This window comes from Thunnus maccoyii, chromosome 11 (genome assembly GCF_910596095.1).
Source record: "Thunnus maccoyii chromosome 11, fThuMac1.1, whole genome shotgun sequence".
NCBI classification, from domain to species: domain Eukaryota; kingdom Metazoa; phylum Chordata; class Actinopteri; order Scombriformes; family Scombridae; genus Thunnus; species Thunnus maccoyii.
In genome coordinates this window covers 21,073,744-21,095,060 of record NC_056543.1, presented here as the reverse complement: position 1 = coordinate 21,095,060, position 21,317 = coordinate 21,073,744, and the positions used below count along the sequence as shown (strand labels likewise).

The following is a 21,317-nucleotide window of genomic DNA, read 5'->3' as shown; positions in this document are numbered from 1 at the left end:
GAGATCACAGTGACCTGCTGGGAGTGTAATGTATCTGAACAACTGAACTGAGAGGAGGAGACAGAGAGGGGAGGAAGAAGAGCAATCCATCATCTTTAAGACATTTCTCTTAAGGAAGAAGCTGAAAGAAAAGAACAGTCTGTGTAATGAGTGAAATCAGCATACTGAGGTAGAACAATAACTTCAGAAGATGGGTTAAAACAGTGGCAGCGCTCTTAATTATGTAACATGTTCTGACACTAACCTGCTGAGGAAGCCTGGGAAGGACAGGCGTACAGGGTATCCATAACGGATCATGCGCACCATCTCAAGCACCCCGATGTACTGCAGCTGGGTAGACACATGGAAGCTGTCAAAACTGTCTGGCTGACCACTGGCGTTGGGGCGCACACACTCCACAAAGTGGGGAGTGCAAGCCTGCAGCTTACTGATCACCTCTGACAGCGAGTTCTGTTAGAGGGAAAAGGAGAGGAGACAGTCAAAGGCACCCACTGATACTTTTAAAATTATAACAAAATGAGCAACATGTTGTGTTCTGGATAACAACTGTTGTTGGTGTTTGGCTTGGACGAGCCGTGTGGCTGTTCTTGCTTCTATGTACAGTAGTATAGAAGAGCAGAAAGGGCTCTCTGGCTTCTTCCTTTTGGTGTTACGATTTGATTTCCGAGCAACAGTGAATGGAGTGAGATCAAGTTGTGTTTCTGACAAAGTGGTCTGTGTGTGTGAGAGAGTTTTTTCTTCGAGCCCTGAAGTCACAGATGCTTCCAATGCATCCAAGATCACACAAACACACACATCCACGTAAACACTTACATCTGTGTTTTCGCCACTCCTCGGACTGACGTCAGTCTATGCTCTGCATACCCTACAATTCTCAACACCTCACCCCTCATCTTTGAACGTCACTGACGGCATTCACATCGCCGTCCTCCCACCAAATATGCACATGCATGCTCGCAAACTGCATGCGCACCTCACACAGTGGTTGTTGTCCATTGTTCATTCATTCATGTGGAGGACTTCATGCTTGGCTTGGTACAGCATCATTCTTCAGCCCACTCTCTCCTTCCCTGCCATTCCCCGGGGGACTAGTCGACCACAAGCCCACAACTCTGATTGTGCAACACACTGGCTTCATTCAAAGCAAAGTCACTACTTCTCTGAGCCGCATTTCAGCCTCTTTGCATCACCAGCAGACACCGAACTACGCTCCTCTAACTGAGTATTATAGTTGCTTTATATAGTTATGAAATCACAGTTCCCTATCCCTAATAGGTCTTAGGCCTTCATTGTTGCAAAGGTTGTGCTTTGTGTATGAGTTAGAATAATTTTTAGTGTTATGAGGACTATTCTGAGGGAGTGGGTGTGTGAGGATGCATAAACTGTGAAGAATGAGTGAGGTCTCAATTCACACATAACATACAGTTTCATTAACAAATCCCTTCATTGATTTGAGATCTGATCCAGATGCTTGTATATGCTTTAAGTAGGGAACAGACATTCAGGAAAATAAAGGTAAAATTAACCAACTTTGTTTGATTGTTATCAAAAAAAGTGTATATTGACTTTCCCATAACAATTGAGGGTTGTTGTACAAGTGCTACAGTAGATACATATGACAAAGGCAAAAAAAAATGCTGGAAAGTGTTGCTCTTATCACAATTTAAGGGAATTTACATCAGTACAAAAGAGAAAAGAAAAGGTTGGTTTTCCAACTTAATTGTTCAATGTTGTTATGTTTGATATTTGTTAATTTGCAGCTTTATTATTTTAATTTTTTTTTCCATTTGCAAAAGGACTGGGATTCTTCACTCAACTCTAAAATTAATTTTCCAAATTGCTTATACAGTGCAGAGTGAGAAGGAACTGAAGCCTGTCGCAGCAGGCGCTGGGCAAGAGGCCGGAAACATTGTGGGCTGGACGCGAGTCCATTACAGGGCTAAGACACGCAGACAGACAAATTCATTCACAACCACATTTACACCTACAGGCAATCTAGAGTCCAATCATCTGAACTGCACGCCTTTAGACTGTGGACTGAGGAAACTAGCGTGGGAGAAAACCCATGATGCAAAGGACATGCAAACTCCACACAGAAAGAATACTGACTTTTTTGCTCTGAGGCACAAGTGCTAACCACTGACTCTCCCTGCTCATTAATGACTCAGAAACCAACTCTAGAATTTGAGCTGACCCTGTCTTGCAAAAACTACAAAAGTGTGGTGGGTGGAGGGGAATGGTTCTCACCCTCAGCTGGACAGACACTGTGATGGGCCCGCACCGCTCAAGCCGTTGGAGGAAGGAGCTTGAGCCTTTCTTCTTCAAGATCTGACAATGGAAAGAGATAATAATAGAAAAAAAATATTAGACAGCTCTAGCTTACTTTAAGTGGCCACAGAGGATTATGAAATCATTACAATATAATCATCACATATTATCATCAAATTAGGCTGTGATGTTTTGACCAAAGATCAAAACATGATACTATAAATCCCTGTCCCTGCCTCCCTTATTCTGTTCCATACACTTTATGGCATTTATTGTCTTAGATTGTCTTATTCATTGTCTTATACCCAGTGTTGTACTTCAAATATTACCTAATGTTACCGTAAAAGGCTGCTGGGACAGATTGGGGAGCTGAAGGGGTTCTTATGTAACTCTCTGCTCTAGATGGCTAATGAGCCACAGAGACAGCAGGCAGGACCCCCCAGGAGGTTACACAACCAGCACAGTCACACACGTGCACCAGTACAATACGCTTTCCAAAACATTAAAGCAGATACAATGGAGACAAAGACAGGGAGAGGACAGACTAAATAAGGAAACAGGGTATATAGAAAATGTCATCAAGTGTGTGATTTTTTTTGTTGTTGTTATGATCAAATGTCATGGGAAAAGTGTATAATCACAGATAAGTCTGCATGTTTGTGGAGTTTCTATGTCTTTGCAGGGCCATACAAACAAATCCAATTCCCAGAGGTTTATATATAGCACCATGGTGGGAAATAGCTTAAAATAGACTGGGTTTTTGGGGTTTTTTTTTTAAATACAATCCCTGTTTTTCCATTGATGGTACAGCAGTCAGATGCCCAGCTTGAACAAAAAGCTTCTCACTGATTGTGTCAGTTTCTGACTGTGTTCCTTCAACTTATTGATTCTTAGCAGTGTGATCAATGGTAGCATTAGCAATGTACCTTTTTGAGCCTGTGTTTGCCTCAGCTCTGATGGCCAAGTGATTAAAATACATCTAATGGCCAGAATATTAACAAAGCAAGAAACATCCTTTCATACTCAAATATCTTTGAGCAGCTACAGTGCAACAACAGGAACACTGCATTTGTGGCTCAAGAAAGTACTGCAGTCACCACACTGCAAACAGTGCACTGTACCTTGGTAAGGTCATGGTATCTCCGGGGCTGCTGGGGGACAGTACTGGCAGTGACAAGAGAGGCTGATGGCATCCTGTGGAGCAACAAAGCAGCTTTAGGCCCCCTCAGCCCGACACGGCCCTGTGCTGCTGGCACCAGAGAACCAGTCTGAGTCAGCTTGGACTGGAAGAGCTGCTGCAGTAACACACTCTCACTGGCTGCCGGACACAAAGCACATAGGGAGGAAAATTAGGGTGAAAAGAAGCAACAGCATTGGTGGAAATAAGGGGGCGGTGGAGAATAAGGAGGGGTGGGAAAGAATAGAGAGAAGGGTGAAAACAAGGAAAGAAAGAATGAAAGAAAGAATAGAGAGAAGGGTGAAAACAAGAAAAGCAGAATCAAAGGGTGGGGAGTAGGCATAAAGTTAGGATCCATGTAAACAATCAGTCAGTGGACCATGTCACTCGACAACACGTGGAGCAGTACAAAACAACAATGAGCTCATTCAGAAAGCCAAACAACATGTGTGTGAATGTGGGCGTGTGGCTCTCATTTGAAAGGCTGAGAGAAAGAGAGAGAGAGAGAGAGAGAGAGAGAAAGACAGAGAGAGAAAGAGAGGGGAAAGGATGATGGCAGGTAGGCGTACTAAGCAAAGAAAAACAAACATGAGTTCTAGACTCATTTAAGGATTTAATTACACACAGCGCCAAGCGTAATTATCTTTTCATTTAAAACAATCATCGCCACCACTTGACTTTAGACTTCCCTAGATACCTTGACCTCCTATAAGTTTAAAGGCTTAAACTTAAAGTGGGGAGGGGATAACATCAATAGGGAGAAACCACATTGTACATGTGTAAGGCCACTTATAGACTGACATTAGCCCTGTGTGAAAAATAATAGCCATCTCATTCATTTTAATGGGGATAGTCCGGCAGTGAAGCAGGGGTGCCAAAACGGAGGATAAAACACAGGGTGCCTTGGCAAAAAAATAAAGATGGGTTCAACTTTTGCTGCAATGCCATCCTGCAAGGCACTGCATTGGCCAATCATGCAAGCGCACATTATTGGTAGCTTACATTTTAACGTGAACGCCGTGTTTCTACAGTTAACCTTGCAATTGTCATGACGAAAATTGCAACTGTGATGACTTCACAGAGTTGTAAAATCTTCTCTGAGTATTATAAACCACTGAGCAGTGTTTTTGGCATCCGATTAGGCTTTAAATGCATGTATCTGTTACTCAAGCTGGATTTCCTGGTTTGTATTTCATGTCTCACTGGCTCCTTAAACAACACCCCCCCACCAACGCAGCCCCCTGCGTTGTTTTAACGCAGTGCTGTTTTCACTCTGAATGCCTGCTAAGTGTTAGCGTTGAAAGGCAGCAACGCATCAACTTGGTCAGACGAAGGAACAACAGCCAAGTGTGAGTGAAGGGCTAGCCTTTAGAAGATTAGCCTCATCATGGAAATTATAGCAATTAGGCTGCTGGACGCAAAGCTACCCTGGCAGTCACACAACGACTGCTTGTGTCCTTCTAACCACAACACCCCACATCTGGCACCTTAATAGACAATATACACACAGACGGTGCTGTCTGCTGCATATGCGACGAAACACACACATGCCAACACAACCACACTTAAAGAAAGAGTGGTTTTGTCTGCTGTTAGTTTAGACAAGAGGGCATCTTTGTGATCAAATGTGCTTTGACGCCACAATGTGCTCATATGCGTTATTCATTGGGTACTTACACTTCATAGTAAACAAGATATTCTGAGGAAGGGAGTCCTTGTTTCTTGTGAGTGATCCTGTGAGGTCATATGAAATCTGATGGAAAAACAAATCATACACTTAAATACTTACACAGTAAATTTAATTATGCAGTATATGCAGCATAAAATATTTATGCATATATAAATGTATAATTGTATAATGTATGTGAGACTGACTGAAGCTCATTTGGATATAGGATATGATAGCATAAAAATTATTTATATATGTAATGTGGTGGGTAGTCCATAGACCAGTTGCAAAAGCTATTTCTTCCACCCTTTGGCCATTTCCTATTAGGTTATCCATACCAATATGTTTTGACAGAATTAGGAAAATCAGTGGCTGCTGTGGCCGGTAACAATGAGTCTTCTCTTGAAAATGTGGAGAGTCAACTTGTATGTGTCCCACATGTTCAATGAATCACCAATTCAAATATATATATGGCCAAAAATGACTGTACTGAACCACAAATATGCTGAAAAGGACAGATGATGAGTTGACTTTTTCAGTTGAAATAATGTTTCCGGACTTATTAAAAGCCTGAGGGGAGATTGTATGAGTCATGTCAATCCCCCTCTTCTGCAGGAAAACATAAAGCCTGAAACAGTATTTCATCACTTACTGAAGAAGGAGCATGTAGCAGACATACTGCTTTATCTTCTATATACTGTATATACATACAAATGTTTGAGTATCTTACAGCTAGAATAACATCTTATTTATTGTATGGTTGAAAAACAAATTTCTTCAGAAAAGCTGTCATGTAGTCTTTCCATTTAATGCACTTGAGTGCACAACATCTTGCCTCAAGTACAAACAACTAATCACTGTCAGTTAGCGTGTTTTTTTTGTGTGTGTATGTGTTCCCAGCAGAGAAAGTTAAGTGGGCACGGTTCCACCTAAGCAATGCAAATAACCATGAGTGCCCTTTCTAATCCAGATAATGGAAACAACTCATATGGTAGAGAAATTGCAGCTAGGTTTATGGTTGCAGATGAGCTGGCACAGAAAAAGAGTAAGTGTCAGTCATGTGGGCAAACACTAACTTTAGTAAATACAACACAGGAAAAAAAACTAAGATAAATAAATACTGCCTGTATTGCTTTTGCAGCTGTGAGAGGAAACATAAGGAATTTGTTCCATCACCTGAAACACAACCATGTTATAGAAAATGACAAGCACATGTCTAAGAGAGACATAATGACAGAAAGCTGCACACTCAGATGCAGCAGTCATTACACAGCTGCCACTTTATATGAAGGGAACAGCAGCCAAAAATGTGTTATAGCCTATTTTTACTTACTTGCTGTTTTAGCAAACAAATGATTAAAAAGGGGAATATGTTTAACAGATGTTACTACTTAGAGTCATAATCCAGGATTTTGTGTTTATTGTTCGCTATAATGAATTAATAGAGGCCCACTGATTTCATGTTATATTGCCCAGCCCTACATACATACATATATATACAGTACATTTTGTTGCAGATCAAACACACCTGTCCGGCATAGTGGCTGACAGTGAAAGCTGGGCCTTGATCTTTGGGTGGGGGGTTTCCGTTGCCATCCTTGGTGGTAAGAGAGAGGCCGTGAGTCGGGTTGGAGTCAAGCTGAGCTGACAGTCTCTTGTATAGTGTCTGCTCTGCTGGCCGCAGGCTCTGGCTCTCCTCATCTAACACACACAGCAGTCCCTGAGGCTTCTATAGGGGGACACAAACAGTGTTCCCATGTTATTTATGTCAGTCATGTTTACAAAGCATCCTTGATAATAATAGTAATAAATTATTTCCTTGTAGCACTTTTATTGATCCCCCTAGGGTAGAGTTGTCCCTCTCACAGCAAATAGCTTGAATCATATTCCTTTGTTTTAGATTCTTTAGCATTTCAGCCTGTATTGATAGAGGAGGTAGAGACACACAGGAGACATGGGTCGAAAGAAAGAAGGGTAACATTCAAGAAAGGTCACAGGCCACAAACAAACTGGGGACACATTGCGATTACGTGGTATGCATCTTAACCCCTGGGCTACCAGGACGATCAGACATATTCTAGTTTGGGTTTTATTTTTTATACAACCAATCTTTACATCTTTTACATTACTCTTTATGAATCTAGAGTACACAACAATGTAAAGACAAGGCCAATTCCAATAAATATGATCTTGTAACATCGTAAACTTAGGAGATTTTGCCAAATGAGTATTAATATAAGCTGCTGTAACTCTGTTAGAGTTAGAGTGTTCACTTATTAATGGCAATAAACTGTTTTAAAAATCAATTTTATTCTTGAATGAACAAAAACAAACAAAACATTAAAAACACATCAGGCAGTTTTCATAGCTTCAGTGCTGAAAAAAATGGTCAATGGTTAAACCTCATTGCTGGCCCTTGCTTTACATTTTGCATTTTTGCCAAATGTCTCACTTTCCAATAAATTGAACAATTATAGATAATCAGAGACCAAACTGAATTGGACTAGTGTAAACCAGTAATTTACAGAACCTGAAAAAAGAAGTCCAGAACAGCTGGCTGGTTGCTGGGGGAGCATGGGGTCTCCATGGTGATGCCCTCCTGCAGACACTCAGCCTGCTCCTGCTGGAACAGAACCTCAGAGACGTACTGCCGCAGTCGCTCGTTGGTCATGTTCCTGCACAGCTGGAATGCACACAACACACACAACACACACTTAAGGCGCACACGTCAACTTGCGAACACACACTTCAGTGCACACGGTGAAGTTCCTCAGAAACACAGTGTTGAATGTTTGTTTCAAAGCAAAAAAAAACGCACAAATACAATCTCAAACCCAACCTGCTGTGGTACAAGAGAGTCAATGGGGCATAAATGACTATTCATACTACAAACCTGACCCTGAAATCTTGAAAACTGTCTACAGGAGACACCTCATGCATGGTGTAAACAGCGGGGCCTGTCTGGTGTATAGACAATGTTTTCCTGCTCAGACACATGAACTCTTCCTCACCCAGCAGTTAACCAATCACTCACAGCGCGGGGAGGAGTCGAACAAATATCTTTGTCTGGAGTGTTTGTGCTGAGCTCTGGAGGGGAGACTCAAGTATGACTTGTCATATTGATGTATTGAGAGGGAACGTAGAAGATGAAGTGGAACGACGTGGGACAGCGGGAGCAGGCCTGCTTAAACTTCACCTGAACCCAAAAGTGGTAAAAAAAAAAAATGAAAACAGTTACCAGACTAAGCAAGACAAGATGAAAGCAATCTGATAAAAAACACAATCTTGTGGGTTTGCTGATAATGCCAGTAGCTCAAAAATAAGAATAAAGTGAAAACATTTATGTTAATACAAAAACAGCCCTTTAATAGGAAACCCTGCAGCCCTGAGCTTCAGGGTAATGTTCTCTACAATATGTATCTGTATGTTCATTTGCTGGATGTGTGAAAATCATAACAGAGTTTTTCTCTTTGGGCGCTGTCATGTGATCCTCTCAGAACAGTGTCATGACCCACATTTGGCTCACAGCCCGCTGATTGAGAAGTGCTGATCTAGAGGTGTGCTGTTCTGTGGTGCGAGCGACTACAGTCCTGTTTTTCTTTCATCAGTGTTTGTCTATTCTTTGTCTTCAAGCTAGTCTACTCTATTAAAGGCTTAGTCCCAGCAGGTGGTTGATTGAGTTAGCTCATTAGCAAAGTGCTGAGCAGGTACAACACACCCCCGACAAACACAGCTCTAATTAACAAGCACTAATGACCCTGATCACGCTGCGCATGTGGAGCGTGTCTTGTGTGTGTACAAACATGTCAGAGTGTGAGGGTTTGTTTGTCACTGATGTGAAAATGTACCGTAGAGATCATCATGTTTGTTTATCCAGAACTTGCTCCTCCTCTTGTCTCGTTTGTGGGTGGCAGGTAACGTGTGTGGCTCATATCAATAGGCAGCCGGCAGCAACAATGGAGAATATGTCTGAGAGAAAGAGGCCTGTACTGCCTCTGTCTACCAGAGATAGTTTCACTTTTGTTTTCATTTTCTTACCAAACACCCCCCCTCCCTCCCTTCTCTGGCACTTGCTCTTGCACTCTCCGTGACCTCAAGAGGAAAGGTCACGCAATCCACTATTTCCACTTGGATTAGAGAACACCCACAGTAAGCATATGGCCACTGACATCTTAGTGCCACATACACACGAACACCGAAGTCGCACACGGGCACAATAGCAGACATACGCACACAGTAGCAGGAATAAGCACTTAGTCTCTTGAGTACTGTGAATTACACCCTAAGACACACACACACACACATACAGAGTGATATACAGACTTGTCTCACTGATCCCTGCTGGTCTTACAATGGAGTAGTCTATTAACAGTGCATGCTTGATGGGCACGTGGCAGATTTATAGCCCATAACAGGTGAGCTACATAGAGCTGCACATATTGTACTCTGTACACTATGCAATGCAATCACACACACGGACACGCTGACTTAATGAAAACAACTACCAATACATCCACATACACACACACACACATACACGTGCAAAATCACATGCAGTTACACATTCACACTGACAAAAAAAAAAAAAAAAAAGAGAACCAAGATTCTGAGAAAAAATCGATTCTTGGTTTTTAATAACGTCATAATGTTTCTCCTCGCTAAATAAGCTACATTGGTGCACAGTGTAGTGATGAATAGCTGCTGTATGATGCTGTGGAAGAGTAAAAACTACATCTATCAGTCTCATCTTTGACAAAGGCAAGTGTTGGATGCAGAATTTAATAACCTCTCCAAGAAAAAGGAACCATTGGTCTTTAGCCGGACTGAATAATAAACATAACTGTCAGCTAACTGATCTTGATCCAAGTTACTGTCTGACCAAAACACTGAAAGAAACTGCCACTGCTGCTGACAGTTTTATGCAACAATGAGAACAATGCAGCCTTGAGAATGTTAACGTTACAAAAATAGAAACAGTTGGGAGCAGCTTCACTTGATCAAGATCTGATTTTGAATTGAGAATCAATGATGAATTACTGTAATTACAACTGTAATGTATTGTAATGTCATATTGTAAAAAAATAACATTCCCACCTACACGGACACACATACGCACACTGGTCGAGGCAAAGAAGCTGTCATTGTGTCAGCCGTCAGTTCATTTGAGGATAACTGAAAGTCACGCCACAGTCAGCCACAAACCTCACCTCATTCATTACGACTACAGACTGAAATATTTGGGCTAAAGTAGATAACCGTCTCACATATTTTACCAATCTGATTAAGTTCTGTTTAAAACTACAACACCACACAGTATTCAGAGAGATTTCTATAGCTCAGGACGGCCTTGTAAACCAGTGATGTTAATCAGGGAATATTATAACTGCAATTGGCTTAAATAGGAGACATTTGTTTGAAAGAGTGTTTACGAGAAAAGAGAGAGGAGAACAACATTGATGTGTATTTTTTTTTTAGAGAGACTAAAATTGAACAAGTTAGCACTGCCCACCTGCTCAAATCCATTCCTCTGAAATTCTTCAAACCCAAAGACGTCCAAGATTGCTATTTCTAAGGCAGGGTCACTGGAAGAAAGTTACAGATGGAAAACATATTTATTATTACACCACTTTTACTTCAGAATAACATGAGAACTTGTTTGCTTGCTTGCGTCACTCTGACAAGAATTATCATGTTTGTGTGGTGTGTGTGTGAGTGCAATAACACATCTGAAGGATTTGTGCCATGAGTACTGTGGTTGACAAGTTTATTACATTCTGTGGTTGGTGTGTAAACAAGGCAAAGCAAAAACACATTCCAGACGATGGAGTTTGGGTTATCTGACTGAGCGTGATAAGACGTCACAGCATAAACACCAAGGATCCCATGGCCTCCACCTGTATGTGTGTGTGTGTGTGTGAATATGTGTATAAACCTTGGCTGTATCTTCCATCTCAACCCTGCTGTTCAGTATTTTCTACTTCAGTGTTCGGTGTACATACCTATTTGTTCATGTCATGCAATTTGAAATATTACAAACCTCTGCTCTAAACGATGTGTCATGTTACAACATCAGTGTTGTTGCTTCAGAGGCCCAGAATGAGCTACTGCTCATGTGTGATGACAGATAAACAGCATTGAAAGAAACTTTCCTGGAGGTTTACACTGAAAACACCCTTAGGCATACCTATGCATAAATGTACACAGAAGCACACACACACATACACAGACAAACACACACACACAAAGAGCTATACCCAAGGCTGTCGTCTTGTCCCTGTAAGTAGTCATTTATACTGTTGACCAGATAGCTGAAGAGGCGTCCATAGATGGCCTTGGCCAGTTGGTCTCTGTACTGCTCTGACATCTCCACAGTGTGGCGCCGAGTGATCATGTCACCTGACACAAAAGGGACAACACCAAGTTATGACACTTTACAATTTGGTTCATAGTTCTGTGTGACTACATTATCATTTAATCTTAACTGCAGGCTCCAGATTCCATCTCCTCAGTCAGGTATATTTACATTAGACAGCAGCGTTGATGTTTTTCCTCTACTTGTCTTTCCGGTAAAGATCAATCAGTTGCTAGGCATTGTGATAGAGTACATCTGCTTATGTGTGGGGAAAGAAAGCAAGAGGCAAGTGATGACGAAGGCTGGTGAGAAGATACCTTTGAAGTATTGAATATTGGAGGTGAGGGCGGTGCTTAAGTCACTGGCACTCACTTGCAACATTCCAGCCACTGTGGAGAGGAACACAGACAGAGAAAAAGGAATGACAGGGTGAAAACATCACAATAACACCATTAAATATTAACTGTGATGGTGTGAGCGTCAGAAAGGTAGTGCTGATAATAACCCAGAACCCTATCTGCTCTTCCCTGCCTGACGATGATATCACGCTGCCATTACAACAAGCTGAGCTCTGCTAAAGCTCAGCTCCACGGAATTGATCAGTGGAGCTGGCAGCAATTAGTCATCAGTGGATTTCTGAGCAGAGCCCATAAACAAGCGCAGAAACAGGTGACAGCAACCCAGAATCCCTTTGCTGACATCACTAGCCATGACATCACATCTCTGTGACAACGACTGGCTCTTTCCTTTTCAGGCGCTGATGTCATTTGTTTACCAGCTCACAAAGGTCAGGGGTCATGGAAGCACATGAGCTGGTTGCATAATGAGAGAGCAAGACAGAGAGAAAAAAGAAAACACTGACCCTAATGAGGGGAAATAGAAGTGTGTGTATAAGAGTGATCTACCCTCACCATGGTTACCTTTTGGCAGAAATACGGCTAGCTAAACAGGTGACTGTCTGGCCTTTAGCTAATGCTGGCAAGCTGCCAAGCAGACAGAACGGGGACAGAGGAGGAGGAGCAGTGACGACGATGTAAACAAGATGACTGGTGTGATGCACCCCACCTCCCTGCTCCTCCCCACGTCCATACAGGGTGGAAATGTGACCCCCGTCATGTGACAGGGTTACTGACCTCTCTCCAGCAGCTGCAGGTCAGAAGGGAAGGCTGTATCGGCATCTGTCAACGCAGTAAAACGCAGATCCCCAATATGGAGCACAGCAGATAGGAGCATAAACACTGAGTCAACTTCCTGGCAGAGAGAGACAGTGGAAAAGAGAGAAACAAGGGTGAGAGAGACTAAAATATCAGCAACTAGTAGGTGGAAATGGACAAAATAACGAAGTTATTATAATAACTAAGTTCAGGAACAAGACCACGCCTTGCTCCTTCTCACAAATTCACAACACCTGCGTCTCGTTAACCCAAATCACCTGTGCCTCCCAGCCACATACCTGCGCGCATATATAAGCACGCCTAGCCTCCACCTCTCCTGTTCATCTCAGTTCTCTCAAACCCCACCCCCCCCCCAAAACCCCATTCTCCTCTCTCCTCTCAGTGGGCGACACGGTGGCTCAGTGGTTAGCACTGTAGCCTCACAGCAAGAAGGTCCTGGGTTACGAACTCAAGCCATCCCGGGACCTTTCTGTGGTGAGTTTGCATGTTCTCCCCGTGTTCGCGTGGGTTTCCACCGGGCACTCCGGTTTCCTCCCACCATAAAGACATGCACGCCAGGGCCTATACTTCCATCCCAGTAATTCTACTCTCCTCTGTCATCATAGGAACCACCGGGGGATGATGAAGTAGAAGTTGCTCATCGAGATGTGCCCCCACCCTGAGTCTCCATCCTCGGGTTCCTAGACGCTCCAGCCTCAACTCAACTCCAACCGGTCACTATCCATCCAATTCGACTCCTTCATGACAGTGACCCACATCTGGCGTCCATCGCCTCCCCTCGACCCTAACATCCATCACCCCTCATCTTACTCCTTCCTGAATCATCTTGCTGATCAAATAAACTATTTAAATTACACACAAATGGCGTGGTCTAAGTTAGTGAAGTGATGCAATCAAAAGCACATATTTCAATTTTTGTCAGTGCAAATACCAACTTCCTTTAAGCAAAATACTGAATCAAACAACTTGGATTCTGAATCCAACCACTTTCAAAAGGATACAACAGATGATATTCTTATTTTTCTTAATGTCAACAAATGTCATGAAAAGGCTCCTGGATTGATCCCACTAACAAGTATTGTATGTGTAGCCAAAGCCTGGTATAGCTTATTCCTCCATAGAGCTAACCCTAAACTATTAAAACACACAAATGAGCCTCCTTGTTACACTGGTAACATGTTCCCTCATTACCATGACCACCGGAATTTATTTAGAATCAATCCCACATACGTCCTGGTGCTGAAAATGTGTACTACTGTACAGCCGAAAATAGTCCCCAAAAACTACATTACCCAAATGTTTCAAGAGACTGCTTGGCCTTTTTAAAAAAATAAAACTATATTTATGACCAATTTTTCAAGCTGTACGTCTTCTGTTGGAACAAATGGGCTTGGGGCTGAGTGCTACAGACAGGGTAGGTTGCTTGGAAAGTATTGAGAGAGTTACACATCGTTGGTTTTGTATTTTCATGGAATTTATTAACAATAAGAGAAATAGAGAATAACCAGTCTTTAATGCATTGAAAAACTCATCGCTTTTTTACAATTCATGACGCGCCAACCCTCCGCCCTCCATTCACACACTTCTCTTCCTCCATCTCGCTCTACCCTCCTCTCTGCCCTTGAGTAGAGGACGCTTAATGGAATACCCCATTACCCACTGCTCTGAATCTGAGAGGGGGGATGTTTGAGTTTGAGGGTGTGTGCATGTGTGTGTGTGTGTGTGTGTTTGTGTGTATATATATCTGTGTGCGCTCTCTCAAGGCAGGATATTGGAACTGATATCTGTGAGATAAACACAAGCATTAGTCTCTGTCTGACACTCTATATACAGAGAGACCCTCCCTCCCCCGACCACCACCACCCCGCTTAGGGAGGAGAAGAAAGGAGGCGAGGGAGAGAAAAGGAGCGATAGGGAGCGTTAATGACAATTGACCTTTGGGTCTGGACTGGGAATCATCCCCTGTTGAGAGCTTAGACAGAGACCAATGGGTGGTCTATCACTTCTACTCCTACTCCCCCACTTCTCCTTCCGTCTCCTGATCTTTCTCTCTTATCCAATGGACACTAGTGCCCTCTGATACTACTGCCATCTATCACTCTATGCCTCTGTTACCTTATTCCTTCCCTGCGTGTATTGACTACTCCTGGATTAAAAGGTTAGATGATGGTCACACACTGCTGACAGATGCTGACTAGGAATCTAAGAATAGAACCTGATAATGAGCAGGGAATACAGCTGGTGGAGTACAGGACGGACTGTACCATGGCACACTGCGTGCACACTGCATGTATCAATGTCTCACTTTTGCATTTGGTAACACTGGAATTTATGTAGATAATTATGACTCATTGACAATTTACAGTCCAGATCCAAAGAAATTCACATATGCAGGTTGAATATGTCAGATCAATGATGTCTGTCTCATTTCAAATGCTTCTTACGCCTTAACTGAAAGGACACAGCCATTGTATGTGCAGTCTTCAGGATCCCATAATCCATTATTCAATTATATTAAATTATTCAAAATACTGGTCAATTGTGTAATGGAGCCTGAGCAATTCTTGTCAACTTGTGAAGTTGGGAAATTACTTGCGACCATGTCATTAGGTCATCAGGTATAACTAGAACATCATTCTGGTCATAAAATTTTAAATATCTGACTTTGCAAATTGACAAAAAGACCACACATTCACCATTAGTTTTGCTCTCCATGAGGTGAAGATTCAGCCTGTAGCCTTTTGGTCCTTTGAAGGACCCCTCAGTTGAGACACAGTTACAGACTCAGCTTGTGCCAGCAAAAATCTGGGGTAAAAATATCATCAATGGCCTCACAAGTTAATATATTTGAGGTACTGTGACGTCAACAATTGAAATGATCACTGCTGTCAATAGCCTTCAAATAAACGGGGTGAACAGAAACTGTATGCCGTGGCAATTAATACCTGCTTGTTGAAGCCCAGAGCTCGCAAGGCTTGCTTAACAGCTGTGAGGCGTTCCCTGCTCTGGGTAGAGGCTGTAGCTACTGGAGGGTTCTCCCCTGGAAGTCCTCCATTAAGATACCTGGAGTGAGGACAGAAACATGGGGCGACATGGATCAATATGTCAGACAATCACAAAAACAAACAGGACTAGGGGAAGCCTCCTTCTATGATTAGTGTACAATGACAGGTGGATCAACTGCAAACATGTACCCAAGTGCTCAGCAGGAATTTATGTGCATATAATTGGACGAGAGAGACCCAGAAAGTTGTGTTTGGGAGAGAAGAGAAAGGGTAAACAGGGTTTTATGCACAGCCAGCAAAGCCACACAAAGACACAGTGAGTTAGCGCAATGCCACAGACGCTAGTGTGCTTCTCAATATTTAAAACAGCACCATTCAGGTTAGTTTTTATCCCACCGGTGGTGTACAGTGGAATCTTGACAGTCAGAACAGTGTCTTGCAGTTACCCTGTCATTCTACAAGTAAGAAAATGTGCATGGGTAGGGATGTGCAATGCAAGCACAAGTGCAAAAATGCACAGACTCACGCACATACAGGATTATGCATACTCAGATGCAGAACATTTGAAACTCTTCTCATGCTGATTTCCTATGGTGGCAAAAATGGGTGTTGCTCTGAAGGACACACTTACATAAGCCAAACTTCTCGACACTATTGGCCTACTGTACTTAGTCTTCTTGATACAACATTAAGTATACACAAACTCTCTGAGTTAGGAGAAAAGGAACTTTTTAAATTGTTGTGCCAGAGACCAAATGGAACTCTGAGAATTCAAGGACCACATTATCGTCAGGGTATTGTCAACTGTAAATTGTGAGCTCACTTAATGTGAGCAAAGCTTTTTTTATGTGAGCAAGGTAAGGTCTCTACAATTGATTTATAAAATGTCAAACCATTTAAACTCAACAGCTTTTGTGCTGCAGATCACCAAGTATTCAACCACTGTCTACTTTAACCAGAGATTTTCTGAACTGTTAATATGCAGCTGATATCCACATACCTATGAGCCAAGACATTGTTGAGGTAAAGTGCAATCTTCTCCTCAGGTGACAGGCCTTCAGCCATCAGATAGAAGATGCTGAAGCTGTGTTGGTGAGGAGGCAGGTGGACCAGACGAGACTTCTCCAGCATGTAGGTGTACACACGGGCTAAGACATGAAGTGTAATGCATATTTTAAAAACAGGAGCAGGAGTGTGTAAATAAGAAATTAGCAGTGCTGATTACAATTTCCGGTACTCAACAGTCAATCTGTGGCTACTGTTTGATGGCCAGTGCTCATCGATCTGATTAACTGGGTTAAAATAAGGTGAACAGGGCTGTTAAAATGGAGTGCAAATACAAACACCTTAGCAGTACTACTCATGGGCTTTTACTGCCCCCTGCTGGTGTTTCACTACTGTACACCTGACTGCAGAAAAAATACATCATTATAGTACAGTGCCTATATATATATAATGAAACTTGTTGTGATTTATGTCTATGCGCTAATATAATATGACATGGTAATCTAGACTGTGAAAACAATGATAATGTGATAAATGAATAAATAAGAATAAATATGTGTGGGATTAAAAAGATCCAAATAAAGAAGATAGACATTTAGAAGAATTAAGTAGAATATTTTGACAATTAAAAGTTTTTCAACCTACTCCTGTCTTTCACATGGAATACAAACTATACTGTATGAAAATGAACAAGAAAAAAAAACAAACAGTTCACACCCAGTGCAACATTGACAGAAATGTAGGTTACCTCTGAGCAGTGTCCTCCTCTTGTCACAGTACTGGATGGTTAATAGCTTGATAAAGCGGCTTGAGTTGTTGTTCCTCAGGGTCTTTGCATGGCCGAACGCCTCCAGAATACAGTTAACCTGCATATTTTATTAAACCAAATGAAATGTTACCAGTGATATAAAATATTTTTCAGATTCAGAGAGTTCTGCTCTTATTCCACTTCCTACCACTAGATGTCAACATGCACCCATTATCTGGGTACTAAGTATATTTGTGTTCCAGTATGATCAGAGAGCTGACCCAGATATCGACTATATAACGATGACTTCATCAGAACACAGCACTCCCAAGCAATGCACTGCTTTGTTAACCAAGTGGGGGACTGAGTGCAGAGTGGGTGAATCATGCGTTAAGCACCACGAACATCCACAGCAACAGAGAATATGACAGGAAACGGTAATAGTGCTGACCTAAATGATAGATTTTTCTTTTTCTACTTACAATATGAAAAAAACCTTGTTTAAACGCTTACTAAAAATTTGCAAGTATATGTTTCTCTACAAAATTTCAGGACACATCTAGTCAATCAAAATGTTTTCATGATTGTAGCATCCTGATTTATTGGAAAATGTGCCATGGAGGGAATATGGGTATTTGTTGGTTTTTTGTACTCTACAGTTGTGTCTTTTTTTTTTTTTAAATCAATAAAGTCGATGGAGAATGAACTTCCCTCTAAGAATAACACTCAAACAATTTTCTCTGCTACAAATGGTTCTGTCCTACAGAATCAGCATCACAGAGATAGATTCACCTAAACAGCCATTAAGGGTCTGAATGCTCAAATGGTGTTTTTGATGAATGAACAGCTATCAAGCAAAGAAGAAAAGACGACAAGCAAAGGCCCCATACTCTGGTGTGCTAATCCATACATCTATTCTTTCACACACCACAGCGACAGAAGAACAGCAGGATACATTCATACAGCTATGAAAACTCCTTCACTACACTGTGTGCTATCTGATTTTTGGATCACAGAGATGACATGACAATAGATGACAATAAGCGCATAAAGACATGAGGACAAGGAGAAAGGAAGTAAGGACTCTGTCAGTGCTTCGTATGGAGAACACGCAAATATTCATTTGATTCTTGACGAGGACTGATGTGTGTAGATGTGTAGCACTTAAGAATGCCCAGGACATTGCAGTTACATCACATGTGCCCTTCGCCATTATAAACATCCAGGACACCCCAACTGATGACTGTTTGAATGGGAAAGTGGAATATCTTGAGAAGCATCTTGCAGACAGACAGGTCCAGACTTACGTGTTTCATTCTGGGTTCCAGTGCAAAGCCTTTGGGGCTAGATCGGGCTGTCAGGTGTCTCACGATGTGTTTACAGGCTTCTGTTTTCCCAGAACCACTTTCACCACTAGAGAGACAAAGAGAAAAATAGATAGATACAGATCATTCGTTTGTTAGTTGATGTTATTATTGTTTGTCATTGTCTTAATGCTGCAGTTTTTTATACTGCTGTGATGTAGTCTTACTACATAATAGGGTAATATTATATATTAGCCTACCCAAGCGATGTTTACTGACAACATGTATTTAAATTTTGATACACTTCCTGATATTTTCCCAGCTGTACATAACCACGTACAGTACGTTTTTAATTTTCTTTTTAACTTGCTTTTAGAAACCTGTATTGGGCAAGCAAAAACAATATTTAAAGACTGCTAACTGGACTTCAAGAATAAAAAAACAAACTTCACAGTATAAATATGATGCATGTGTTTGTATCTCAGAAGAACAGGTTTGATGCATTAAATCACCAGGGTGTTTCCTACATCTGTCACCTCAATCACATGCTTCCGCCCACCTGACATCAACCCTTCAGGGACTCCTCCCATCAATTCACAATCCTTTCCTCCTTTGTAACAGCGCTAACCATGGACCACCACTTTCCACTCCCTGTACGGCACTGGAGGCCGGTTTCTAATTTTCTGTTGAGTAGATATTAAATCTAACATAAGGTACCTCTACAGTACATGCTCTGACACACACGGACATGCAGAGAGTTGAGACCAGCATAGTAACACCAAGCAGATGGCTTCAGAAGGTCAGGAGCCCTTACTAATGACAGCAGTGTGCTGCGGTGCGCTGTTTGTCTGTGTGTATGTGCGTTGCTATATTTCCTGCTAACAGCCATGCTGAGTGTGAAGTCCAAAGGCCTTTCCATTGTCTTTTCATTTACCAGTTTTTATTAGATTTCAAGGGCATTTTGTTAGAGCACTAGCCTCGGGGGATTACAGCCGCTGATTGCCTGTAAACGTGTAGGAGTGTGTATGTGTGTATGTGTAGGAGTGTGTGTGTGTGTGTGAGGAGAGAAGATGTGGAGTGAAACAGGAAGCTTGAATGAAAGGGAAGCGAGAAAAGAACACAAAAAGGTGTGTAAAGTGCAATGGAGGAAGAATGAGTGTGTGTACATGGGAATTCATGGTATAATGTCCTTGCATGTATGTGTGTGTGTGTGTGTGTCTGTGTGTGTTTGTGTGTGTGAGTGAGATGGATAGCCTGTGGCCAGGGCGCATTAACTCTCTGCCAGATTGGTTACAACTCAGCAGGAATGTCACTAGAGTGCCGGAACGGGATTTAATTGCAATCAGGGAGCTGCCTCCGTCCAGCAGAGGACAAAGAGCAAGACGCTGCAACACTTCCAGCAAACATCCATCTCTGTGTGAACACTGAACAGGTCTGCAGCTCAACTCAGGCTGAGAGCTATTAATCTCTCAGGGAGTGTTTAACAGGTGTGGAGGCAGAGGGGTGTGGACAAACCAGGTGGCCAGATGAACTTCACTCTTATTCACACAATTATTCCGCTCTGTTGACACTGTTCTCTCGGCATCCCAAGGCACAGAGTTCAGTGTTTGTGTGTTAGGAGGGTGGGAGATGTACCTTAAGATGAAGCACTGTGGGCGTCTCTCCTGCAGCATCATGTGATAAGCTCTCTCCGCTGAGGAGAAGATGTGAGGGGGCAGAGAGGAGCACAGGCGACCTGTGGAGCTCAGGTACAACTGACTCACCTGAGAGAGGGAGACAGGAAGGTAGTGTCAACAACCTTACGTAACTGGGCCGAGTGACACAGAGTATGAAGTTTCAGCAAAGCAATGAAACTATGACACCTACGTGATGTGCATACAGTTACTCTCCTGCAACTAAACACACTTGCTAAAGGTGACCCAGACACATCGGCTGGTTTACTTTAAAATAATAAACCAAATGACAGCAAATGTATACATCTTAATAGAGGCAATGTCAGTGTAATAGAAAATAGTAACAAGAATCCCTCTGCATTTAACCTTTTAGGTGTGTGACAATATATTCTGGCATACAATCTGTATGTAATACATCGTAATACAAAAATGCAAAGTATACATGTGGAGATGAAAATGGACCACAGTGTTCACTAAACCTGATCAGCTGTCTAGTTTTTGTTTGCCAAGTGAGACTCTTTGTTGTTTTGGAAAGTGCAAATACAGTACAAATACTGTATATCATTATGGTATTATTATTACCAAGGGGCCCAATTAACACTGTAACTGTTAACCATCAGAGATCTCAACTGTTGCCTAAAAAAAGTTTTAAGTCCAGCAAAAAAAAAAATCCATTTGTGTGAAGAAGTTTAATTTGGGGTTTGTGGGGCTTGGTGTTTAGAGAATGTTTCTCCAATCACATAGACATTTTATCTTTATTTAGATTTTTATTCCTCTGATAATTTTCATATAAATAGAAATTGGCTTGTAAAAAAAACTGCTTTATCTATATTTGCATTTTGAACTTACCAAACATAGAAAAGTAAGAATGAGGAGACAGTAAGAAGGAATAAATAAATCATTTTACATTTTGTTTGTTGTAAATTTGCTAAAAACATTGT

The 21,317-nt window shown here is 41.9% G+C and overlaps 1 protein-coding gene across 6 annotated transcripts in view; it reads right to left on the bottom strand.

Annotated features, from left to right (window-relative positions):
• The window catches only part of myo16 (myosin XVI), a 108,766-nt gene that overhangs the window by 29,273 nt on the left and 58,176 nt on the right, over positions 1-21,317 (bottom strand). For all 6 annotated transcript variants that reach the window (XR_006098783.1, XM_042426292.1, XM_042426291.1 and 3 more), the window contains exons 13-27: positions 20,339-20,466; positions 18,707-18,812; positions 17,400-17,517; positions 16,647-16,794; positions 15,587-15,704; positions 12,600-12,717; positions 11,784-11,855; positions 11,369-11,510; positions 10,624-10,696; positions 7,645-7,797; positions 6,643-6,843; positions 5,123-5,198; positions 3,390-3,586; positions 2,248-2,328; positions 245-450 (exon numbers count right to left, since the gene is read on the bottom strand). Coding sequence is in view for 5 of the 6 variants with exons in the window: in XM_042426292.1 (XP_042282226.1) it covers positions 245-450; positions 2,248-2,328; positions 3,390-3,586; positions 5,123-5,198; positions 6,643-6,843; positions 7,645-7,797; positions 10,624-10,696; positions 11,369-11,510; positions 11,784-11,855; positions 12,600-12,717; positions 15,587-15,704; positions 16,647-16,794; positions 17,400-17,517; positions 18,707-18,812; positions 20,339-20,466 (1,937 nt within the window). In the remaining variant the exon portion in view is untranslated. The remainder of the gene's footprint in view (positions 1-244; positions 451-2,247; positions 2,329-3,389; positions 3,587-5,122; positions 5,199-6,642; positions 6,844-7,644; positions 7,798-10,623; positions 10,697-11,368; positions 11,511-11,783; positions 11,856-12,599; positions 12,718-15,586; positions 15,705-16,646; positions 16,795-17,399; positions 17,518-18,706; positions 18,813-20,338; positions 20,467-21,317) is intronic.